Source organism: Poromitra crassiceps (assembly GCF_964638095.1).
Source record: "Poromitra crassiceps genome assembly, chromosome: 4".
Taxonomy (NCBI): Eukaryota; Metazoa; Chordata; class Actinopteri; order Beryciformes; family Melamphaidae; genus Poromitra; species Poromitra crassiceps.
The window spans coordinates 24,495,802-24,523,080 of NC_139626.1; the positions used below are offsets into that span (position 1 = coordinate 24,495,802).

Consider the following 27,279-nt stretch of genomic DNA (forward strand, 5'->3'; position numbering starts at 1 on the left):
GTTATTATAATCCAAACAGGTCAAGGCTTCACAGGCGAACGTTTCATTGTTACACTTTTAATTTGAAGGCGAAGAAGTGAAATGGTACATGTGAAATGATAGAATTGACAGACCAGTGTCAATTCAATCTACTCAAACCATTTCCCGTTTCGGCCTTAAAATTAAAAGCGTGAAACCAAGCTAACGAAAACGTTGCATTTCACCAACAAATTTGTAACGTTACTTAAGCAATGACAGCTTGTCATTTAATAAAGCACGGTTAAAACAAACTCCACTTACACTTGAAGGTCTGCCATGCTGCTATCCTCCTGGCTCTACAGTGTAAGTCCTGCTTTGGGGCATGCGGAGTGGGTTTTCTAAACTAATGCTAACATTAGCTAGCAACCTAACTAGCCGGCTGCTGTCCAGAACAGTCTCAGGTAAGATGCTTCCTACTATTGTTCAAAAGTGACTTTCCTGACACTGTACAAACATCTGACTGCACTGAAATTAAGTAAAGGTTGACATTATTGACTATTCTAGAATAAAAATTAAAAGAAAGTGAGTGACAGATGTTTGTTATTTAGCCAACAATGTTTCACTTTTTCTGATGTGGGAAGCTTTGTGGGCGCCGCCATTAGGGGCTTGCTCGGGCTTGCTCCGTTCTTCTTCGTCGTTTTGGAAGGGGCGCAAGGTATTATGGGATACCCTAACCTAGGGCTGGGCGATATGACCATATTTCGTCTGGACGAAATAAAATGTATTTAGTCTCATATGATGCTCTATCGTTTATATCGTGTTGCAAATCACACTCTTTATGGCGATATTGTCCGTCATTTGGATGACGCTGTGCTTTCTTCATTCTGTTTTCTCTTTTTACTCACGTCCGCCACACACGCACCAGACTCTTGCGTCCCTTTATAACTGGCACAAATCAGCCGGTGAGTAGGCTAAAGAGCAGGGAGATGTTACCTCCACTCCGTCCGCCTAGTCTACCCAGGCATTTGCGCTGTGTTAAGTCCGAGTTTGATCCATATTTGCATGTGTCCTCCTAACGTTAAACCTGGCAAAACACCTCCTCCCATCATCCCAAGGAAATCCATTGAGGAGACGACAACAAAACGTCTATCGTTAGCTTTAGCTTATAGCTTTCAGAGTTGTGTTGGATAACCGTGAAATCCCGGATTGGAGTACTTTTGTTGAGTGAACTGAACTGGAAACATGGAAATCCCGAAGTGGAGCATTTGTGTTCCTTTATAAACGAACTGAGAGAACTGGACTGAACTGGACTGAACTATAGGCTAAATAACTTTTATTCTACCCGTTTTGCTGTAATGTAATCTTTGAAAATCGAACTGGTGGTGTGGTTCAGTTTGTGTTTCATTCTACTGCCCTGCAACTAATTATTATTATTTGTGTTGTAAAGAATAGCCATGCTTATCTGTATTCTGAATGGATGTATCCTTTGTGAGGTTTGACAACATTTTAACTGGTTTAACTGCTACATAAATAAATGACCAGGTGGTCATTTTATATAAACTATAAATTGAATTTACAGAAAATATGCTATATCGTGATGTATATCGTTATCGGGATATGAAATTACCTATATCAGGATATGAGATTTTGGTCATATCGCCCAGCCCTACCCTAACCCACCAAAGTATGCATGGTATGGTTCCTCGAGAATTATCCATAACCAGGTACCTAGAAAGGTACCTCCCACCCAGCTGCCTTTGTCACTCACTGACGGTGACGTAATAGTCACTGACAAGGCTCGCATGCTCAATATTTTGAATCAGCATTTCATCAAGTCTGGTCACATTTTTGACTCTGCCAATCCTGCCTCCTCCTCTCGCCCTGCCCAATGCAAGAGCCGGGAATCCTTTGACCCTCAAAGCCCGGAACCCTCCAGTCATTCTTCTCACTCCCCCAAAAAACCTGCAGGGTCTGACGGTCTTGACTTTGAGCCTTTCTTTTTTAAGCTTGTGGCCCCCATCATCGCAGCTCCAATAAAGGAACTCTTTAACCTGTCCCTCCGCTCAGCAGAGATTCCATCAGCATGGAAGGAAGCGATAGTGTGTGCACTCTTCAAAGGTGGTGATCAGGCTGACCCAAACTGCTATAGACCCATTTCAATACTTCCCTGTATCTCAAAAGTAGGGTTGCCAACCGTCCCTTAAAATACGGAATCGTGCCGTATTTGTAAACAAAAAGACGTGTTCCGTATTGAACTGATACGGGACGTGCTTTGTCCCGTATTCCAGAGACACTGTAGTACAAAGCTATTTGAGCGAGTAAACTCCACAGAGGAGTCTCGTCCGCTGGCAATGGCACCGCTGCCTTTCCCCCTATGTAGCCGGTGACACCGGCCCGATGTTATGTTACAGCAGCCTAGCGAGAGGCTGTGGACAGTGTCAGCCAATCAGAGGCAGAGAGGGGCGATTCATGCATTCGCCTAGCCTTCGCCATCATGGGGAAAAAAATATTGCGCGCAGGACACAGGGAGCACTCAAAACAAGTTCCTCACTCACCAGGCATCACAATGCCATTGTTTTTTCACATTGTCAATATATTTAGATGTGATAATAAAGGCTTCGAGAGCCTGGTTTAGGTACCTTGAAAGTGATTGAATTACTCTTAAAAGCTGTAGCCCCTGCTTAAAACAGTAGGCTATTGCAGGTGTGAGACTTGTTACAGTAATCAGAGATATCCTCAGTCTAATCCATACTTTTCAATAGCCTAATTGTCCTTTTATTCAGAAGATTTCATCTGAAATCTAAAATGTTTTGCACTAATGATGTAAACTCTTGCAGGTCTGTCTATTCAAAAAAATAGCTATGTAAAATTGCTGTTTGCACTGTTGAAAGACATTTCTTGAATGAGTAGGCTACATGTGAAGATAAATTAGGCTACATCAAAATGTCACCTGTTTATTGTTTTTCTTAAAATGTTGAACTTTATCCATAGCACAAAAAAATGCAAAAACTGATCAAAACCAGGTCTGTGTGTTTGCTTGTATTAACTCATTGAGTGCCAGCCACTTTTGGAGAACGGACGCTCCCAGTGCCAGAGTTTTCAGAGCGTTTTCAGTGATTTCTCGAGGCCCACAGAATATTGTGTGATATTACTATGTAAACACCGAACACGCACAAAGAACGAACTGGCTCTATTGTATCATCAGCAAAAAAAAGTTTATTGATACCATTTTCCGTTCTTTAGTTATGAGCCGGAGAAGATAGGTCGTTTTGAGCAAATACAGCCTTTTCAAATTATTAGCTGAGATATTCCGCCTTTTGTGAAATGCAGCATTTCAAGCACATTCACTGAGTCTGAAGATAATATTTTCTGATGTAGTGACCTGGTGTAGTTGTGTGATGCCCTGCGTGCCCCACCCCCCTCTCCCCCCCTCCCCTCCTCAGCTGCAAACTCCTCCCCACACTACACAGCCTCACGCACCCACTCTATTTTCGGAGTGCTCCGTTTGTGTGTGCCGGGCGGCTCCCAGCGCGATAGAGAAGAGCCAAACCGGACTGCTGAATGGTTTGGCGTCGGGTGCTGCTTTTCTGGTGGCTAATCGTGTGGAGAAACTATACAGACAGACAGACAGAGACAGAGGGGCTCAGTTGTGTGCGCGGATTGACTCATGTTCGCAGCCAACGTCAGCTCCAGGCAGAGCAATCTATATGGCTCTGGCTGCAGCATGCATCGGTTTGTCTTTGATCACGGCTTTTTCCTCCTGTTTCTCAGGACCTGTCTCTAATCTGGAGAGCACTGTCGCCACCTAATGGGTTTGTAAAATAGGTTATAGACCTCCAATAGCTACAATATTTGTACAGGAGATGCAGAAGGCTTTGATCGACGTCCCACCGGCAAAAAACGCATTGGACGTCGAAAGACGTCCTTGGCACTCTACGTCACTATTTAATTGGACGTCGAAAGACGTCCATGGCACTCAATGAGTTAATGGGTTGCCTAAATGGTTGAAGCCAAAGCCATTAGTTAGCAGCATATTAGGTCCAACTTTGTTTTCTGTGTATATAAATGACTTAGCTACCTCTGTTGGTGATTCACTCATTCACCTATATGCCTATGACACCATTCTGTACGCCTCTGGCCCTACCCCAGATGCTGTAGTCACAATGCTCCAGTCTAGTTTCAATAGCTTACAACAGGTTTTCTCCTCCCTACGCTTCATCCTAAACACCTCTAAAACCAAGGTCATGTGGTTCAGTGAAAAGGGCACTGTGCTCATGTCACCACCTTTGATCAGTACCCTCAGTGGAGCGACCCTAGAGCAGGTCTCTGAATATAAATATCTGGGCATATGGCTGGACAACACTCTGTCATTCTCTCAACATATCAAAAAGTTGCGAGCCAAGGTCAAAACAAAAATTGGATTTCTTTATAGAATGCGCTCCTCTTTCACTCACTCTGCTAGACTCACCCTGGTTAAAATGACAGTTCTTCCCATGTTAGACTATGGCGACACCATCTACCGATCTGCCTGCAAAACTACTCTGCAAAAGCTAGACACTATCTATCACTCTGCCATCCATTTTGCTACAAATGCCCCTTTCAGAACTCACCACTGCACTTTATATTCCTCTGTTAACTGGCCATCTCTACATACCCGTCGCGAAATACACTGGTTCATGCTAATTTACAAAACTCTCCTTGGTCTGTCACCCCCCTACCTGTGTAGCTTGTTGCATACTGCTCCTGCCGCGTACAACACCCGTTCTGCTAACCTCATCCTGCTGAAAGTCCCCAAAACTCACTCTGTAATCGGTCAGTCATCTTTCCATTCTGCTGTGCCCACAGACTGGAATGGCACAAAAAACACTAAAACTGGACAATTTCATCTCCAAATCAGCTTTCAAGGACTCTATCATGGACATATTCACTGACACCTGCAACTGCTTCCTAAACTAACTCTATTCCCCTGCCTGTCTGCTCCGACTGTTTTTGTTTTATTTTATTTGCTCTGTCTGTCTTGCTATGTTTTAACTGCGTTTTAACTTGTTTTAATTTGTTCTAAGTAACTTTGTATTTATTGTATCCCCTACCCCCTATCCCTCAAAAGGCTGTGCCTTCTGCCAGGTCGCCATTCTAAATAAGAATTTGTTCTTAATTACTTACCTGGTTAAATAAAGGTTAAATAAAAATAAAATAAAAGAAAGGTTGCAAATTCAGTGAACTTATGTATCAAACTGGCCTAATTACAACTTCTTACCTAGAAATGCCACCTATATAGCTCGTTCACTTGAGAATCAGACAGGCCCATAGTCCTTACAGGGATCGCGATCTGACCTTCCGTTTCCAAAAAATGTCAATTTTTCTCTGATAGGATAGTTTGAGGTCGGCGCCAATTTTGAACCAATCAGAGAAAAGTTGACATTTTCTGAGAAACGTCCGCCCTGCCTGCAGGACTACAGGAGAGAGATAGGACAGCGGGGATTGGGGGGTTTCTAGTCACTGACCAAACACTCTATTTCAGTGATTGCTGTCAGAACATAGAGCCATTTAACACTTATTTTAACACAAAAACATTGCTGAATGCAGCTTTAATCCAAGATTGCCGTTTGACACAATATAACCAAACACTGTTTCATATCGATTTTGTTTATTTCTGATCAAATTAATTGGCCACACCTCTGACCAGACAACCAATAGGCTCGTTCTGTGATCATCTTTGTGACATTCAGATACATGATAATATACAACAAGGCTATCTTTGTTGGCAATGTTTTTTGACAAAAGCATTAAAACAAGCAAATAACAATATTCTCCAGTCACTGGCAGATAGTTACTAGCTACAAATGGTTCAAAGCAAATCTCAATCTCAGGAGAGCAGAAGATTATAGCGTCAATTTTCACAAATCCTTTGATCCTCTGTTGTGTGTCCCCATCACTGGTACTGGACGGCCATCCCTTGAAGAAACGAATGACACCGTTAATCATTGTATAACTGTATTAATCGCTGTATAACGTTAACGTTTGTTTACCCAACACTACGTGCGATTGGTAAGTACCGTAAATGCAGAGGTGGATAAACTATCTAGAGTAGTTTAACCCCCTTGTTCCCCCTCATTGATTGATACAGTTGATCTAACATTAGATAGATATAGATGAGTATATGCTCTGCCTCATCTCAAAGAGGTAGGTAAGCAGAACTGCGTTTGTTTACCGTCTACGTCCGAATCTGTGCAGCATGTAATAATGTTTAACATTAGCACGGTAACTTCTGCTACTCTAATGTTAGTCCTCCTGTAATGACAAATGCACATGTAGCGTTAATGTCATGCTATGCTATTACGCTAGCAAATAAGATTACCTCGATTTTGTGGAAGATAGGAAGATGTCAAGCGGCAGGCTGGTGACGCGAGGTCTGGAGATAATATCCACACTCTGGCGTTTTCTTCTGGCTAAAAGTTACCCAGCAACAGCTAGCATAGACTACTGTATGCACTGTGAGAGCAATGGAGCAAGGCTAGCAATAGCAACTAACGTTAGCAACATTCGTTAGCAAGCGTAAGCGAGGACAACAAAGATGGCTGTTGTGGCTGTGAGAAAAATGTTCAGAGAGCAATTTGGACACTCCCCCGACTCCCGCCCATGCCTTTCTTGTATTTGCGGCTTGTGACAGTAAAATTATTGATTGATTGCTTATTAATTGGTTGTTGATCATTATCAACTCTGTTCCATAATGATCTATGGCTCTTCTAAGATGTCTTTTGTGGACTCTGCTCTCCATCCTGCAGAGAATTCCTGAAGCCGATAACATGTATTTTGTCTTGTGACTAGACCAAGGTTGTATTGTCTCTTATGAAAGATCAAGGTAGCTGTGGACTGGGAAGTGGAAATATACTGGAACCTCTATGAGCTAATGGAATTTCACAGCAGAGATCAGGGTGGAGTGCAGTCACAAAACTTTACAGGTCGTTGACATTAGGGCTGCTGCGATTTGCGATCAAATCGTATATTGACGATTGAAGGGAGTGATCTCCAATTGGCTTTTCTACAGCGATATTTAAGGCGATTTCCCCCCCCCCAATATTTTATTTTACTTTTTCTGAACATAAAAAAACAAATCAAGAACAGGAAAAAAGGAAAGGAAAGGAAAACATATATACATACATTCAACATTACAATGCTACAAAATGGTGCTACCAGTCATAGAAAATATGCTTACAAAAAAAAATAATAATAATACTGTGCAAGGGATCCAAAAGAAGTCAATTACCGCTTTTAGCCTGATCAAAATAGGTCAGAACGGCTCCCAAATAACAAAAAATGTGAATTTGACCTCTGGAACCTGAGTCTCTCCATACGTATAACTGAAATCATGTCTGTCAGCCACAGCTGACAGACATGATTCTTCAGAATTAATTCTTCAGAATTAGTTTCTTGGCAACCGTCATTCTCTGTGTCAGAGATTGCTGCACAGCCGTTGGGAGGAGCAAAGAGGACTCCGAGCAGCCGAAGATGGCGAGTTCCGCCTCCAGTTGGAGGGTTATTTTGTAGGCCTAAAGCCCAATTTATGCTTTGTCTGCCGACACTTTTGAAACGGTCGCCAACAGAAATGAGGACTTGAGTCGACACTTTCAAGTGTCGGCTACCTAGTGAAATTTCTAGTGTCGCTGACTACGTCACATAATGTCGCGCAAGTGTGATTGGCTATATACATGTAGACGGGCACGCGCTTGACTTCCTTGTTTTAGTTTTCGCTGAAATGAAATGAATGAACGTGTCCCCGCTATTTTTATCAGCATGTCCTTGATGTATGACTTCGTGAAAATCACAAAGAACACCGTGACCAACTTCCCAGAGAGAGAGGAGGTGAGTTGTGTGGTTGTGTGTCGTTATATGCGGCTGCAGTTACATCTTCCGATGTGGGTTCACTGACAGCATTCCCTTTCTTGGCTGTCTGCACTAGTTCTCTGCCTCCCTCTGTCTATAGCGTCACGTGACCATTGAGCCGAGGAGAAAGCATAAATGCAGCAACATGAGCGACACTTTATTTTTCGTCTGCGACCATGTGCTGAGCGACACTTTATAATAAGTATAAATTAAGCTTTATATTTTTGCCCAGAATCCTGATAGTGAAGGGCAAAACCAAAAAGCATGGGACAGAATGACTCAATGCAGCTCATTGGCTATTGTCATTGAATTATCACTAACCATTTATTTAGTTATCTGTAGTTTGCCTAACATTATGTAATGGTGGTCATGATTGTAAACGTTCATGTTACTGTGTGATTAGTGACATATCCCACAGTGTGCTGTGAAATGATAGTCTCACTGTGCACTGCAGACAGTGAAAAACCGTAGCAGATAGCTGCTCTTAGATGGTCTAACATTAACAGACAGCATAGTCATATTGTCAACAACACATTTTAGCGATCTTGAATTACATGTTGGGTAACGTTAGTAATCCCAGAATTTGCTTGATCGTTAGCTAGCATCCTGCTAGCGATGCTAACATTAGACGCTAAGATGTCATTGTCATGCCAGCCAACCTAACGTTATTCAGAACTCGTCTGCTGAAGCCGTAGCTTTGTCTCCCGCGTCTGACACATTTTAATTCCATCTGTTTGTGACTCCGATTCCGGTACGAGTGAGTCTGGCTGGCCGGTCACACCTGTCCTGTGTTGTACTAGTGATAAGGACGATACGACTTCCAAGAGCAGGGTGAGGTCCATCCGTACGTCCATCTGTCCGTCCGATGTTCGTTAACTCATTGAGTGCCAGCCACTTTTGGAGAACGGACGCTCCCAGTGCCAGAGTTTCAGAGCGTTTTCAGTGATTTCTCGAGGCCCACAGAATATTGTGTGATATTACTAAATCAAGTAAACACCGAACACGCACAAAGAACGATGAGACTCTCTTCTATCATCTACAAAAAAAAGTTTATTGATCCCATTTTCCGTTCTTTAGTTATGAGCCGGAGAAGATAGGCTGTTTTGAGCAAAAAGACACTTTTCAAATTAGAAGCTGAGTTATTCCGCCTTTTGTGAAATGCAGCATTTCAAGCACATTCTGAGTCTGAAGATAATATTTTCTGATGTAGTGACGTGGTGTAGTTGTGTGGTGCATGCGTGCCCCACCCCCCTCTCCCCCCCCTCAGCTGCAAACTCCTCCCCACACGCACCCAGTCTATTTTCGGAGCCTCCGTTTTTTTGCGCCGGCTCCCAGCGCGACAAGGAAATGGCAAACCGGACTGCATGGAAAGGTTTGGCCCTTCGGCGTCGGGTGCTGCCTTTCTGGCGGCTAATCGTGTGAAGAAACTATGCAGACAGACAGACAGAGGCAGAGGAGCTCAGTTGTGTGCGCGGATTGACTGCTGTTGGCAGCCAACATCAGCTGCAGCCAAGCTGCAGTCAGAGCCATCTATATGGCTCTGGCTGCAGCATGAGCGGTTTCTCTTTGATCACGGGGGTTTTTCCTGCAGTTTTCCGGACCTTCCTCTAATCTGGAGAGCACTGTCGCCACCTAATGGGTCTGTAAAATAGGTTATACACCTCCAAAAGCTACAATATTTGTACAGGAGATCCAGGAGGCTTTGATCCACGTCCCACCGTCAAAAAACGCATTTGACGTCGATCGACGTCCGTGGCACTCAATGAGTTAACGCGATATCTGAGGAACGTGACGGAATTTCATCAAATTTGCCTCAAACATCGACTTAGACTCAAGGATGATCTGATTAGATTTTGGTGGTCAAAGGTCAAGGTCACTGTGACCTCTCGAATGCCATTTTCAAGCTTGTTAACGCGGTATCTCAGGAATGCCTTGACGGAATTTCATCAAATTTGCCTCAAACATCGACTTGGACTCAAGGATGAACTGATTAGATTTTGGTGGTCAAAGGCCAAGGTCACTGTGACCTAGGACTTGGTATCGAGTTTCGATACTTACTTGGCACCGAAATGAAAGCATCGATACTAAGGGGTATCGAAGCCTCCCTTGTCAAACGATACCAATTTTCGATACCAAAACAAAACAGCGTCATTGAGCCTATAAGCATGCGACATGCTTGCACACCGCGCTCTAATACGGCTGGTGATTGGCTGTCATGTAGAGGCATGCAAGAAACGTTACGCCCACTTTAGCCGGTGTGTTTGTTGTGAGCCAGGCGTGCGGTGCCGATATAGTATACAAGAAGTTAGCCACTCAAGCTAGTCCTATCCTGGAGTATATGGCGAAGATGATGAAAAGCAGGGAAAGAAACAAAAACAACAAGGACTGGTTTCCACAGACAAGAGAAATAATCGCGAGGTGGGTCAGCTTACCACAAATTGTTGTTGATGTTAGTGGTTATCAGATCCCTCAGTCTGACAAATCCATGCATCTGGCTGTGAGTTGTCGCTAGCATTAGATCGTTTAATTAATTGCCGCCGTAACGTTATGCGCAAGCGGGCATTGTGTATTTTTAGCAACTCGTTAACAAACGCTGATGTCATGATAGTTTGTTGAATGTAAATGCGATTCATTTATATTGATAGGCTAGTAAGTGAATGCATGAAGTGGAGCTGTCTCGTCAGATTGGACAAGAATGACGTTCTGTTGCAGCAGTGAGCATTAAACACTGATCTGCAATGCTAGCGTTAGATGTTTCATTAATTAGCGTTAACGTTATGTGCAAGCGGGCAGTTATCACCCATTATGTATTTTTAGCAACTCGTTAACAAACGCTGATGTCATGATAGTTTGTTGAATATAAATGGGATTCACTTTGTGCCATTATTGATAGGCTAGTCAATGCTCAACTAGTCTCCCATGCATGAAGTGGATCCATCTCATCAGTTTGGACAAGAATAGAGTTCTGTTGCATCAGTGAGCATTAAACACAGATTTGCAACTCTCTGTTTTGCACTGAAAACTATTCCACTGATTTATTTGTTTTACATTTCTTTCCTTTGTAGTACTCCAATATTTTTTGTAGGGACGGCAATAAGTTTAGACAACTTAAAGTTATGTTAAATACAGTAGGTTTTATTTTTTTCTGCTGTAAAACTTAAGATGGGGGGAAAACTAAAGATTTGTAAAATAATTTCAATGTGTAATGCAGTTTTATTTTTGTTCAAATGGATTTTTCTAAAAATTCGTATCGAAAAAAGTATCGTTCAGGAACCGGTATCGAAATCCAAGTATCGAAACGGTATCGATATCGAAAAATTTTGAACGATACCCAGCCCTACTGTGACCTCTCAAACGCCATTTTCAAGCTTGTTAACGCAATATCTCAGGAATGCCTTGACGGAATTTCATCAAATTTGCCTCAAACATCGACTTGGACTCAAGCATGAACTGATTAGATTTTGGTGGTCAAAGGTGAAAGGCTAAGGTCAATGTGACCTCTCGAACGCCATTTTCAAGCTTGTTAACGCGATATCTCAGGAATGCCTTGAGGTCAAGGTCACTGTGACCTCACAAATGCCATTCCCAAGTTCGTTAAAGCGATATCTCAAGAACGGCTTGATGGAATTTCTTCCAATTTGGCTCAAACGTCTTGGGCGCAAGGATGAACGGATTACATTTTGGTGATCAAAGGTCAAAGGTCAAGGTCACTGCGATCTCTCCAACGCCATTTTCAAGCTTGTTAACGCCATACATTTTACCCCCTATGAACCGAAGTGCCACTTACGAACTCATTCCTGCGCTACTCTATTGAGAGAAGCACAACTAACTTTTCATTGTCTGGACAAGAAATGGTGTCAGAAAAGCAGAATTTGGGTTCCAATTCTAACCAACAACAACAAAAAAGCAGATTTTGCATTTAATGTACTACAGCAGAATCACTTAAACTTAGAATGTTTTCATGCTTGTTAATGCAATATCTCAGGAACGCTTTGACGGAATTTAATCAAATTTGCCTCAAACCTCCACTTGCACTCAAGGATAAACTGATTCCTGTGATTAGACTTTGATGGTTAAAGGTCAAAGTTCAAGGTCACTGTGACCTCACACACCCAATTTCCAAGCTCTGTAACGCAACACCTCAGGAGCGCCTTGACGGAATTTCTTCCAATTTGCCTCAAATGGCGATTTGGACTCAAGAATGAACTAATGGTGGAGGCATAAATCCGCGGTGCAGTCGTTCTAGTTAAGGCTAGAAACGGAAGTGGTTGTGTTGTTTGCCGTGTTCTCTCTGCAGCCATACCACTGAGCTACTGTATATGGAGCCATGCATGCACCTGTGAATAACATGGCGTTCTTGTTCAAAAGTTTACTTCAGCCTGAAGAGTGCAACAGTTACATTACCTTACAGCCGGTGTTAAATCATCCAAAATGAACATGAAAAAGGAGACAGCAGGAAAAAAGTCATGAAGAGTTTAAGCAAGCATGAGGCGACTTCAGACCGCATGCATGATCGGTCTCTCTTTCATCTTTTCTCTTATAAATGCTGTATTCAATAATATGATCGATTGTTTTCTCCCTCCAAATTATTAATGCCATTAAAAAGGAATAGGTCTATTTATCAAAAATAATAATAATAATTAAAATGACGGCCAATTAATAGATTATCATCAATCGCCAATCTCTAATGACCACGATTGGACGATATGAAAATAGGAACGATTGAGCAGCCCTAGTTGACATCAAAATGAAGTCCAAGTTCTAAAATCGATGTGATCCTCACACACACACACACACTTTACGCCCCTGCAGTGGGTTGCACCAGTAAGTTGAAACGTAAGCTAGTTTGAACGTAAAGTCTCACTAAGTCAGAGTTTACGCACTACTAAAAATATTTGGGTTGCACCAAGTGAAATAGTTACAATGTAGGCATAAGTTAGAACTTAAATTTTACACCTACGTCTTACTAGGTGTAAAGTCCTCCGTAAAGTAGGTAATTGGCACAGCTGGCAATATTGGCACCATGGCGCAGCGTTGTTTTGTGTCGTAACGTGTTCTCCGTGATAAATTACACCCTTTGATATTTATGACTCACGCTTTTGTTTTCCACAAGCTGCGTCACAGCATACAAATTAAAATAACAGCAACAATTTAGCGAGGCAGGATGGTCGTAAATTAGCCTAAAATGCTGATGAAGAGCTCACAGATAAACGTTAACAGTAGCCTATTGTGAACCTAAACGTGTTATTGTAAGTCACTTAGGATAAAAGCATCTGACAAATGATGTAATGTAAACTAACGTTACTCAATAACGTTCTCATTTGGTTAGTGTTGATGAAATATGAAAGCACTAATTTGCGGTGGGGGCAACATGTCGCGACTGTTTTCATTCCACTTAATTAAACAACGGTAAATAAACACCGTTTCCACCGTGCTTGACACTATTTTGGCTAGTGTGAGGTTTAAGGACTAGTTAAGATGTACCTTACGTCTCCATGGTGCAACTAAACAAAGACACAACTTTAGTGTCAAACTAACTAGTTTGAACGTAGCAGTTAGTGTGGACTTTACACCCTAACTTAAGACAGAACTTACGTTCAGCTGGTGCAACATGCAGGCTGCTGGCCCGCATTCATTTTAAGTCGCAGACATCACGGCTGGTGTGATCAAATTGGAAGATGGTCTCAACTTTCAATTTCCTGCATGCATGTTTTTTTTTACAACCACATGAAAGTTTTTCCAAAAAAACGTTTACAAGTGAAATTAGGCCTTAAGAAAACTATTGACTTCCCTTTGTAGCTGTGCAAGGGCAATGTGAGTACTGGGAGTTGTGGTACATTATCATTGCAAAGGCACTTACACAACCCGTTGGATGGCTTCAGCTGTGTAAGTCATTCCACCCTGTTGCTTAATTTTACCAATGTTCTCTTCCCAAGATCCAGAGCTGAGAAAATTATCAAAGTAATAATGGATTTCAGTCTTGGATCGTGATGAAAACTGGACAATTGCAAACTGAAAAAAGAAAGAGAAAAAGTTGTGAAATATGTATTAAACACTCCTGTTGGAAGAATTAGAAATACATTGGTGGTATATAATTTATTTTATTTTATTTAACATTGGACAAAGAATGAATTCTCTGAGTCATGCTATCTGGCACAGTGGCACTATGAACATAATCCCACCTGTGTCTTTTTTCCCAGTAATGAGTGGATCAGATCTTTCACAAAAGTCTTCATTGTATTGAAGTCTTCGCGCGATACGCTGCCTGAGCCATCCAGTAAAAATGCAATGTCTGCTTTGATGATGCACCCTGTCAAAGAAAATAAATGGGTTTGCGTCAACAGTTTCTATGTCAATTTGAAGTACCATTAAGAGGCTGTAGTGAGTTAAGATTATCAAACTCAAAGAAACACAGATGTTACAGTCGTCCCCCTTCCCGCGTAGATATGATAATATTCACTTCTATTAGTTGTGGCTGATTTGTCTTTGATGTGTGTGGTGTTCAGTTGTAAGGACAGTAGGGTTGGCATGATGGATGATGACATCGACCATCGTGATGGGCCGACCCCCTATTGACCTCTGAGCCTTCTATATTGGATCATCGACGTGATTAATTATCTGTTCGAATTAGAATTTTGCCGTTTTAATCATAAAAAAGACCAAGTAGTCCACTTACCCAGCAAGCACGGACGGACCCGGACGAACAAGTCAGATCTGACCCAGATTATCACTGTATAATCACTATCCAACTAATTTCACTCACCAGTCACCACTGAAAAATCCATGAGGATAACTAAATGGTTGCAATCAGTCACGTATTTCTCAGCCTGGGCTATGTATTTATCCAAAATCCGAGTGATCAGCACTTGCATGGGGACAATCTGCGCTGATTAACAAACTGTTTATTCGTGGAGGTGGGACTACGAGGAGATGAATTGCGGGGAATCCTGCAATTGTCTGCAATGTGTTTCGGGGTTCTTCTTACACAGATTGTAGACGGTTACACTGTGATGTCAGATCCAAGACTTGACGCCAACGTTTTAAATATAAAACAAGTTTCTGCCATAATCCTACATAGGCTATATTTGTGTCTCATAGCCTAACAGGAGCACTGGGTAAACAAACGTTATAGGGTGACACTTGCCAATTTTGAGGGAATTCCTCAATGATTCTTCGAGATTAAAGCAGCTACGAGCAAGATTTTCGATTGTTATTAAACAGTATAATTACAATATTGATGCATCACATCTTACCTATAATAGTAGCTGAGCCCAAAGCCGTGTGAATCGGAGATTGCTCTCTTAAGTCTGTGTCTGTCTAAACTCGCGTCAACAGCGGGCTCTCTCTCTCTTTCTCCTTACCGCCGGACCGGCTAAACCCGGAAGTGAAACCCGGAAGTGAAACGCAGCTGCCTGCATTCCCCCATTCGCGCTGCCTAGCAACATACCATAAACAAGGAGAACGCAATGCATAATCTCGTGAACATCTCTCGTTATATTCTAACAGGTTTTTTGGAAGTTATTTTGTGGTTATGGCCGAAGTGGCTGCTGCAAACCGTTTCATTTCACTTCCTGATCTGCCCTGGCCACCGATTCACTCGGGGTTCAAGCGAGACTACTCTGCGTTGGTCTCGTCTACTATTAGAGGTAAGATGTGATGCATTGATATTAAATTTAGACTGTTTAATAACAATCGAAAATCTTGCTCGTAGCTGCTTTAAGGTTTGAATTAAATTAGCTTTCGTTTGTATTAAAACTGTCCCGACTCCATGGATGTATACATGGATGTATACCGGTATAAAAAGAACAAGGGGTCCATGTTTTGAAACGGTAGGCTATATTACGCCAAGATACAGCAGATAATTTCAGCAAACAGTTAGCGTAGTGGTAGAATAGCCCTTCCATAAATTGTAGATCCTGAGTTCAAATCCCACACAGGGTGGTATTTTATTTTTTGAAAATGTAGCATAAATTGTTAATCTGGACATAATTATAGCTTTATGTATAATGTTGCTGAATACACTGTGTACATAGCAGAATAACTGAACATTCATCCATTCATGGTAACGGTCATATTTCGACGTCAGCTTGACGTTCCCGCGTAGACGTCTAAATCATCCCCAAATCACCCTGTGATCCGGCCTAGTCCTGAACGTCACTGAAACACGTCATCACAACGTTATCATGACGTAATTTTGCTTGCTGGGTACCGTGACACGTGGGGGACGTGCCGTCGGCATTAAACGAGCGCACCCAGTTGAGACTCAGAGAAGCCTCCCCTCCTCCTCCTGCGCTCTACTGCTTCTCTGAAGTCTGAACTGGGTGCGCTTGTTTATGTCGCCCGCGCGTGAGAAGTCAGTTGTTTTGTTGTGAAAACTTTTAAGACAAAGAAGAAACTTTACGTTCTTTCCTGTTCTCAACCCAAACTGAGTACAAGTCTTCAACTGTGAATTTAACTCGCCTGTTTCCAAAGTGAAAGTTGAAGTCGCTCCATTACAGGAGCAGCAGCAGCTGTTTCTCTCTCAACTCTCCTCAGTCTCCTCAACTCTCTCTGTCATTAGGTTCAAAAGCCCAGGCGAATCTTACGTTATATCCGCCAGTAATTCTGTCAGTTTTCTGCCAGCTAGTTAAATTCAACAGACACGTTGGTCAGGATCTGTAACGTTAACGTTATTTGCTCTGCGCCGTTGGTTCAATATTGCTGGTATGACAGCCACTGCTTCAGTTGCCTGGCTCATGTAGAGCTCAGCTGTCCTGCTGTACAGCACCACAGCAACGACACCACAGTCAACGACGATGCCATCGTCCATCACGATGTTTCACTGTGGAACCATCACGATGGCTATTTGGTTGACATCTCACAACCCTAAAGGACAGGCGGCGCCTTTTCGTCTCACGGGGCTAACGTAACTGGGGGTTAAAGTGGCCGCCACGCTTGCGCGCTGGGGATCAGTCATAGAGAAGACTGGGGCCACGTACGGTCGACAACGCAGTTTGTTGACAACCTATGCTGGGTTATATTTTCATTGTGCACTATCCACTGTCTTTATGTTCCGTCCCACTTATGAGACTATGAGCGCGCAAGAGGACTGCCTTGGATGCCTCACGCATAAAACAGTGGAGCTGGCCCAGGATCGGGACCAGTCAGATGCTTCTGGAGGCTACGACAGTAAAGCTAATGAGTGAGTACCCGCATTTCTCTGACAAATCAGCCTCATTCATTGTTTCTGTTCATCATGTTAGGGATCATAGTGCTAGTCAACCCCTAGACACGAGAGTATACGAGCCAGAATTTGATATTTGAGTGAACGACTGGGCCGATCTTGTAACACAGACATATTCATTCATAACTGTAATATCCATTGTCTGTTTACACTTGATAGGCTTATCCTCCAAATAGTCTATTGCAACATATTTAGCCACTTAACCTTCAGGCCATGTAAACACACAGGGCTCTATCTTCCGAAAGGCGCTATCCCCTAATAGCGTTTGCGCACCTGTTTGCGCGTGCCTTAAAGCCCCAATCAGTAAGATTTTTGACATTTTTCACTGTAATATAAGATCTTTTTAGTCTTAGGACATGGTAGATTGACTGGTAATAGGGAGACTCTCGGCTTTATTTATCCCACACCGCCCTCCATTGGCCAGCACTGGGACTAAGCAGTTTGCTGTCAGCGTCCCGTGTCAATAAAATCGAAAAAACGAAAAGGATGTGCGCATGCGCTGTACAGCGTAAGCGCTGTCTGCCTGAAAGCAAGGAAGTAACTCGATTCGGATTTGCTACGAAAATGATGTTTCACGGAACTATGGATTATTATTTCATCACGTGGTGAGTACCCGATGTCACAACATGTACATAGAGCTTTCTGGCGCTGTGTTTTGTTGACTTTGAACGGCGATATCATTATCGATACTAATGCACGCAGAGGGCGCAGTTGGAAAAGTTACTGAATGGGGCTTTAAGGCACGGAAGATAGCATTTCGCCTTGCACCGTCCGCCAGGTGTTCTGCCGAGTTTTGCTCCCCCGCCGAGCAGCAACAAAAAGCATCCCCACCTCACGGGAGCATACTTGTAATGATTTATACAGAAATGTAACTGTTTAAAAGTGATATAATTGTCTGGTAGACGTGACCTCCCTGATTTCTAAGTTAAAACAGCCCCGAAATATGTTGGGGATGCAATTCTCGGCCGGGATGCGGAAAGGTTCACGGCACGTGTCGCAAGCGCAAATTAGAGCCGTGCCAAAATCATCTGCGCCCCAAAATGCCTGCGCAAACGGGATTTGGGGCGGTCTTAACTACCAGAATTATTCACAGGCGTGGCCAGGCAAGGCTGGGCATTACGTCAATCAAAACCAATCAGATTCCCGTCTTGCAATGGCTGTTTGCACGAGGCATGCAATATGCTGTAATTCTCTCCATGCGTAATAGAGTGTACTCACTCCTGCAAGGACAGAGGGAGCTTATTGACAGATCGTCTGTGGTGCCAACGACCCTTCGGGTTATGAAGGTAATTAGCCTATGTCCATTGTCCAACACGTTTTCTCAATTCATTTCCCTCTTTGTGATGTGATAAAAGTTTCTCAGTGAGTTATAGTTGATTGCCTCACTGAATTATCTGCGAATACCCAATTTTAGCAGCATAATTTGATGTCTTGGCATGGCAAGGCTGTGCGTAATGACATATCAAAAAGGAATTCCACTTTCCACTGCGCAAATATCTCTGCATTGGAAGCGCAGCCGTAATCTCTGTGCAGCGCACCCAGCGCAGAGAGGTATTTGCGCGTAAGAGGTCCTTTTCAAAGCTCTTAGCGCAAAGTAATCGCGCGCTGCGGACGATAGGGTAATGCCATCAATCCCACATTTTAGCGCTGAAACGCCTGCTTTGGCATGGGGCAGCAAATGCCCAGTACAATTATGACAGGCATGCGCTTGTGTCCACCCCCAATTTGCATTGCGCACGGCGTTAAATGAGCGCAAACGCTAAATTAGCGCTTTTGGGAAGATAGAGCCCATAGGCTTTAACAGGCCCAGGGCAGCGCCACATTCAAACAGAATCACCAATATGTGCACTTTATAAGCTTGTGTATGGCTGTATCGTGTTTGAGGGCATGTTATAGCAATTGGTGCACACATGCAGAGTAAATCGAGGGAACAAATTATCATGCGCATAACAATCTTCATTTTAACCAGATCGAGGCAACAAATTGTGTCTCATGCGCACGAGAACAGAAAACGAGAGTTTGAATTGCATCGTGAGGTTACAGTAAATCATATTGTGCAATTACAGTAAATCATATTGTGAAGTTACAGTAAATCATATTGTGAAGTTACAGTAAATCATATTGTAAAGTTACAGTAAATCATATTGTGCAGTTACAGTAAATCATATTGTGAAGTTACAGTAAATCATATTGTGAAGTTACAGTAAATCGTGGCCACAAGAAATTCTCTCCATACTATACTGTTCTGCTTGGAAACATTACATCAAAGTGATCAACTCATTCCCCGCCATTGACGTTTTTTTTTTTTACATCAATCCATGTTTTCACCGCCATGTGATAGATGGCGCTCTTTGCCCCTTTATGAAGTGCTAATATATCCTCCTAAACTCGCCAGCCAGCGGAAAAAGCAATGATCTCCCTTCATGGAGGAAGCTCATAAAACACATCCAGCCTGGTGCCTCAAAGCGGTCAGACGGACTATTGACAGTCACTCAAAGCTGAAGGATTTTTTCTCACCAGAAGCTGGTAAACGCACATCAATCACTTCTGTCATTTAGATTAGTAATCCGCGTTGTGAACCCTCACAGTGTACATTTCATTTATCAAATATGCCCCCAGCTTCTTGCATTCCATATCAAACATATTTACCCTCAGGAGAAGAAGGCATAGAGAGTCCAATCTTATTATTATTTGCATCTATCTGCAAGCACATGCCGTTGTATTTAGTGATACTTTTGCAGTCTTTTGGAATGGTTGGGCCACATGCCTGAAAAGAGAGAACGTCATGTCTTGATTAACAGACAGTAGAAGCCAAGCAGAAAGAAAAAGAGCAAAAACACATTATTTAATTCTCCCTGTCCCTGATGTATACCTGACATTATGTGGCCAATACAGCAAACTTTTAAATGCACCTAGCAGGTATCATTGAATGCAAGAAATGAACAGTTTATATTCATATGTATTTTGGGTAGTAGCCTGATGGGTAGACAAAACTCATTGCATCAACAATTATTTTTGATACCCATTTAAAAAGATTATGAATTTGAAATGATCCTAGTAACTAGCAGTTTTATTTAATCTGTGGACAAATTACACATAGCCTTACACGTGCACCTCAGAGGTACCTCAGAGGCAAAGCAAAGACATGTAGTGCCAGATCTGTATGTATATGCACTAGTGTAATTTGCATGGCACCAGTATCCATATTATATTTCTGAAACAAAGAAACAATTTGCTTTTTATCAGCAACATACTTTATACATACTATACATAGGACCCGTGGGCTGATATTTGAAATGTAAATCGTAGTTTACCAGCTCACCATAGTCTTTTTTGTCTTTGGGTCACTCGTCATTGTCAAACCAAGGGTCATATTGACTGCAAAACCTGGCAAACCTGGGTGGAGAAAGAAAGATAATATACCACAGTAGGGATGGGGGCAGATCCGATCCAATATCGGTATCGGGTGCCAATATTGGCACTAATTGACGGATCGGAATCAGGATTTATTTTATTATTATTTTTTTGAATTCCAGCGCGGGCCACACAGCCGGACGTAATTTGCCCGTGTATAATAGTATCCTTCTTTGCCTTGTATATTTTCTTAATTTTGTCTGCTTTTGCAAGGTATATTTAAAAAAAAAATCTTTAATTGGCCAAATCTTTGCCTATACTGTATATTCAAGAAAAATATTGGTATCGGCATAATATCGGTATCGGCAGATATCCAAATTCAGGTATCGGAATCGGATCGGAAGTGAAAAAATGTGGATCGGTGCATCCCTATACCACAGGGTTACACTGTTTCTAAAGAATCAAATGCTAATCTCCCCTGATACTGGTGATAACAATATGAATATAAAAAGACTTTCTTTGCTAAATGACATGCACATTGTTTGAACAAATTGACATCTTTTACACAATGACTGATAGATCAAAACTAAAATAACTTATGACCGAATCACCGTGACGTCACGTTAACAACAACGGTCGCTTCCGGGAAGACAACTCCCGATTGATTTGAATTGCGAGGATATCAAACTTGTTTATTGTTTATTTATGTTGTCATTTTCAGTCGTAATTGTAACGTTAAATATATAAACCCCAGTTAAACACTGTGATCCTACCTATCTGTCGTTTCGTTGTGCTTATTTCATGTACTGTGTTGACAGTGACATCTCACGGCTGGTCGCACGAGCCGCTAGTTTTGGGTGAACTCAAGCTGTAATTGTTTTTATTCTGTTGCCCAACAGGTAAATTAGGTCTCCAAAGCTAACATTAGTGAAAGTGTTGTTAATTAATGAGATATGATATGAAAGCATCAAACATGCATTTTAGAATTAACCATTTTGTAAAAGGGAGAGTGGGTAACTTGAGTCCTACTGTAGGTTTGCAAAATAACTATCATCTGTTTTAGAGCTACTAATGATTTACTTGTTTGCTTGTTTATTTTATTATTATAATTTTTTCAAGATGTATAGCATTTGGAGATGAACAATTAATGTGTTGATTTAGAATTATTGTTGGTTACCTGGAATTGTTATGGCAGTGCAGGACTCAGTGGAGCAATCATATATTTGTCCCGTCCTATTTGGTGCAGCAAAGGGGGCGCTGACCAGCAGGCTGAGGAGAGGGACCAGAGACAAATTTGCAAACAGCTTATTAGGTTAGCACAGAACCTACAAGAAACCCCACATTTTCATCATCCGTGAATACTGGATGCCTACATCCTCATTATTTCAAGGGAAAAAGACATCTAGATCACAGCAGGCTAAAGCCCCACACACACGACCCGCGGGAGAGCGGTGCTTCTCAACTACATGTATGTGGCAGTGGGGAGAGCAAGTATTTGATACACTGCCGATCTTGCAGGTTTTCCTACTTACAAAGCATGTAGAGGTCTGTAATTTTTATCATAGGTACACTTCAACTGTGAGAGACAGAATCTAAAACAAAAATCCAGAAAATCACATTGTATGATTTTTAAGTAATTAATTTGCATTTTATTGCATGAAATAAGTATTTGATACATCAGAAAAACAGAACTTAATATTTGGTAAAGAAACCTTTGTTTGCACCTCGTGGGGCATCAATGATCATGAGAAAGGTGAGGGATCAGCCCAGAACTACACGGCAGGACCTGGTCAATGACCTGAAGAGAGCTGGGACCACAGTCTCAAAGAAAACCATTAGTAACACACTACGCCGTAATGGATAAAAATCCTGCAGCGCACGCAAGGTCCCCCTGCTCAAGCCAGCGCATCTCCAGGCCCGTCTGAGGTTTGCCAATGACCATCTGGATGATCCAGAGGAGGAATGGGAGAAGGTCATGTGGTCTGATGAGACCAAAATAGAGCTTTTTGGCATAAACTCCACTCGCCGTGTTTGGAGGAAGAAGAAGGATGAGTACCCCAAGAACACCATCCCAACCGTGAAGCATGGAGGTGGAAACATCCTTCTTTGGGGATGCTTTTCTGCAAAGGAGACAGGACGAATGCACCGTATTGAGGGAAGGATGGATGGGGCCATGTTTTGCGAGATCTTGGCCAACAACCTCCTTCCCTCAATAAGAGCATTGAAGATGGGTCGTGGCTGGGTCTAACAGCATGACAATGACCCGAAACACACAGCCAGGGCAACTAAGGAGTGGCTCCGTAAGAAGCATCTCAAGGTCCTGGAGTGGCCTAGCCAGTCTCCAGACCTGAAACCAATAGAAAATCTTTGGAAGGAGCTGAAAGTCCGTGTTGCCCAGCGACAGCCCCGAAACCTGAAGGATCTGGAGAAGATCTGTATGGAGGAGTGGGCCAAAATCCCTGCTGCAGTGTGTGCAAACCTGGTCAAGAACTACAGGAAACGTCTGATCTCTGTAATTGCAAACAAAGGTTTCTTTACCAAATATTAAGTTCTGTTTTTCTGATGTATCAAATACTTATTTCATGCAATAAAATGCAAATTAATTACTTAAAAATCATACAATGTGATTTTCTGGATTTTTGTTTTAGATTCGGTCTCTCACAGTTGAAGTGTACCTATGATAAAGATTACAGACCTCTACATGCTTTGTAAGTGGGAAAACCTGCAAAATCGGCAGTGTATCAAATACTTGTTCTCCCCACGTGCATGCGGCAGCAGTGCTACCCTTGGCGTCACGCACCGCTCGAATTTGCCACCATGCGCTGCGCTCAAAGTTCTAATTGTTTCAACATTGACCCACTAATATAGAATAAATTAAAGTAAGAGTTCTTGAGTCAGAGATTTAGCTTTACTTGAATATATTTAATATGATTTAAGGTCTCATGAGAGGAAGAGAATGCCACTGGCACAATGGGCAGGGAATACATTTTCTTCAAACAGAGAGAAAAGGTTACAGTGTTTTATAAGGTGCAATGACACATACAGAGAGCTGACATCATAGATAAGTTGATACAGACGCATATGGTAGTTATAGTACAGTACAGTACACTACAGTACAGTAAGTTGTGACACAGAGATTTCATTGTGTGGGATGAAAACGTCCGAGATAGTGTGGAGACAGTGGTATTGCTTTGCTGATGAAGACAGGGCATGTGTAACCGAGTGAATCAGCTCAGATTCCTCGTGAGTCTCGTCAGTTAGCGAGTAGGTTGGTTAAACTCACTCCCCCAGTATAAAGGACCGTTAATCAGCTCCGCCAAGGGAGCTAGCTCTCTTGGTGTAGTGGTTAGCCTGTGCACTTTGGAAGCAGGATGTCGGCGGTTTAAATCCACCCCTGGGCAAGTCCTTAACACATTGACTGCCAGCCGTTTTTTTCTTGCTGTAGGTAGCTTCTGCCAAGCCGTTTTTTGAGGATTGTGGCTCATTTTACAAGAGCCGAGGATTATTTTCTGCTTGGAGTTTGTGAACATACAATATCTCAAAAGTACTAATAGAATGTGTACTTTCTCTGTCTAAAAGAGTTAGTTTGTACAGTTAGTAGTTATGTAAGCATTAGCAGTTGAATACAGCATGGTTTTAGCGTCAGAAAAAATATTCAGAGATAAACGGCTTTTTGTGAAATTCGATAGAACTGTCACTTTAACCATTCATTTTTGGCATCAGTAAGACCTAAACAATAGTTTTGAACAGTAATTTCCTCCATAACAGCAGTAAACTTCCCTCTGCTCAACTCCTCCCTCCTGTGGGCGTTCTTTTTGGCTGCAGCGCCATGTCACAAGCACTTTCCTACCTTTGCAAATGCACTTTCTCATACTCTCGACCTCTCAAATAAATTTCTGAATAGAAATTAAATTACTCTAAATTATAGCGAAAAAGAAACAAAAAAGAATGGGTTGAAAATCCCATTCTAAAAGCCTTTTAGAATGGGATTTGTTTCCAATTTGGTGTCGGACTAGGGGGTAGTCCCCGCTTGTCACCAGTTTGCTTTGCTGCTGCTGTGCGGGTGTGAGCCTGTCTGTGCGGCCGCTCTTTGAGGAAGTCTGGTTAGACTCGCTCGCTTCTTGGAGTTTTGGTTGAGGGCTTTGATGAAGCTTTTGCGATTCTGGTCATATTTATGCTGCGTGTTTCAAAGTGTGTCCCACCCGCAATCCACTATGCAAATCTGCAATCCCGCACCGCCAGCAATCAGCGCGAAATGAAAGCGCCTTCGCCAATCCACCTTCATGAGAATGGCTTCAGTCACACTGCTTTTTGCTTGCCTTCCTCTAGTCAGGAAAGCACTGTCACCACTTAGTGGGTCGGTGGAATGGGTTGTACACGTTGTACACGTCCAATACTTATATAAGATATGTAAAAGGGTTAGATGCACAACCCCCCGTTAAAAAAAAAAAATCGATGCCAAGAACGTGTTTACACGTTGTTGGCAGTCAACAGCTGGATTCTGAAAACGTGTTTACACGTTGTTGGCAGTGAATGTGTTAACATGGGTTGCTGCATCGACCATCAACACAACGCCGTTACAATGGTGCCATGAACCCAGATGCCCAGTGAGTGTGGGGTGAGTTTAGGGGAGTGAGTGTAACCGAGTGAATCAGCTCCAATTCCTCGTGAGTCTTATCAGGTAGTGAGTAGGTTGGTTAAACTCACTCCCTAGTATAAAGGCCCATTAATCAGCTCCGCCAACATGATAGATTAGGATTTCTGTGAGGTCATGTTAGACAATGTGTGTGAATGTTGAGCAGAGTACAGTATGTGTATGAGGATACAGTACTGTACATAATGTGTGTTTGTATTTAAATTAATAACTGACAATTTGAAGGGGGGATACTGAACTGTAGTGTTGAGTCTAAGAAAACTTTCTCAAGACCTATTTACCGCTGACCTTTCTCCGCTCTACCTCGTGGTGAGAGAAGAGTGAAGGCAGCTTAAAGCAGGACTAACCCCCAAAACACTTTTTTTTCAGCTTTTAACCGCAATATATATGGCTTTTGGTGTGGTGTGTGAAGGATTCTGGTCAAAATTTCCACATTTGAGACCAAACTAGGGCTGCACGATATTGGAAAAAACTGACATTGCGATATTCCCCGCCCCTGCGATATATATTGCGATATGAAAAAATACAGATTTTCACCAGATTACCAGAATAGCTCTATTTTAAAGAAAATAATACTTCTAGAATGATTGGGATGATTTTGTAGAGGAGTCCATCTGATTTTGGAGGGGAAATTAGGTATTTTAATGTTTCTCAACCACTGGGCTGTCGCCTACTGTAGGCCTCAGAGCGTCATCTATCAGGGTGCATACACATTTTGACCAATGGATTTCCATGACTTAGGCTACATACATGAAAAAGTGAGTGAGTTATGACATTCTACTTTAAAATTTCACTAGCCTACACTTCACTTAGTGTAATGCAGCCTTTAAAACCAGGGAAAGACAATATGCTGTATCACCATATTACCATATCCAACATCTAAGACCATATAGTCTCATATCACAATATTGATATACAATTGATATATTGCCCACCCCTAATATTGAGTGCCAGAATCTACTAGGGCTGTGGCGATTCACTTATCTCCCGATTCGATACTATCACGATTCTTGGGTGCCGATTCGATTTATATTGCGATTCTTAAGTATTGCGATTCTACGATTATTGCGATTCGATATTACGATTTATTGCGATTTTTGTTTCTTTTTTTCTTTTCTTTTTTCAGTTTGTTTGCTTTTTTACACTAGATTAGAACATGGGAAAAGTTGAATCATACACTAGAGACTGTATATTATATATCATGAGTAGGGCTGGGCGATATAGTTAAAAACAGGGGCGGACTGGGATCATAATTCAGGCCGGGCATTAGATACCAAGCAGGCCAGGCCGATATGGGCCAACGCGCGTGAAATTTGGGCCGTTTGAAGCCAGATTTGGGCCGTTTGAAGTCCAATTATACAATGAGATGCACCCACTTTAACCCTGAAGTGTAATTATTACTTCAGACTAACTAATAAAGTAATAAAACCACTAGTAAACCAGTAGGCGGCGCCTAGCCTGCTGTTCAGTGAGTGGCCTGACTGCAAGCACCCAAATTTTTTTTTTTTTTTTTTTTTTTTTTAATTTGCGATTATCGATTCTGGAATAAAAGATCGATCCAAAAAATCGTGACATTAAAAATCGCGATACTTAGGTGAATCGATTTTTTCCCCCACCCCTAGAATCTACCTCCCAATGATGCTATTTGCAGAAAAACATTAGATTTCATTGATTATAATCACTGCTTTCAACTTCTTTCGTTCTTCTAACGTTTCAATAAATCAACAATGAAACACCCCTGCCACTTTACACACTTGGTCTGACCCCCCGGAAACCCCCTCCAGAAACGACCAAGTGGTACACTCCGCATCTGCGGAGTTCCGGTTTTGAGCGCAAGGCTGGCAGTACAGAGAGACGAGGATTCACATGCAGCCGACCGGTGACAAACAATTCATTCGTGAAAAGTAATAAATATACATTTAATTGCCCAGATATGTCTCTTCTCTTTTTATTTTCACTGACATGTTTTGTGTAAATAAGTCGCTATGTCTATGATTAACTCTACCGTAACGTTACTGCTATCATGTGATGCAATATCAGAGACTGAAGGGGAGAGACAGCCGCAGTGATACACGGACAACTTCTCAGTAATCACTTTAGCCTTCGTGTCATTATACTGTAAGTTGCGGTCTTGCTTTTTGGTGTTTCAAGAGTAAATAGCCTATCTCCACTCCACGGACATGTTGAGTTACAGCAGCCAGCCTGC

At 42.2% G+C, this 27,279-nt stretch overlaps 1 protein-coding gene across 1 annotated transcript in view; it reads right to left on the bottom strand.

Annotated features, from left to right (window-relative positions):
* Positions 1-27,279, bottom strand: part of LOC310776003 (integrin alpha-M-like) — a 74,936-nt gene that overhangs the window by 38,584 nt on the left and 9,073 nt on the right. The window contains exons 3-7 of the mRNA XM_083636141.1: positions 21,597-21,688; positions 20,388-20,461; positions 19,715-19,832; positions 14,025-14,152; positions 13,703-13,854 (exon numbers count right to left, since the gene is read on the bottom strand). Coding sequence (XP_083492267.1) covers positions 13,703-13,854; positions 14,025-14,152; positions 19,715-19,832; positions 20,388-20,461; positions 21,597-21,688 — 564 coding nt within the window. The remainder of the gene's footprint in view (positions 1-13,702; positions 13,855-14,024; positions 14,153-19,714; positions 19,833-20,387; positions 20,462-21,596; positions 21,689-27,279) is intronic.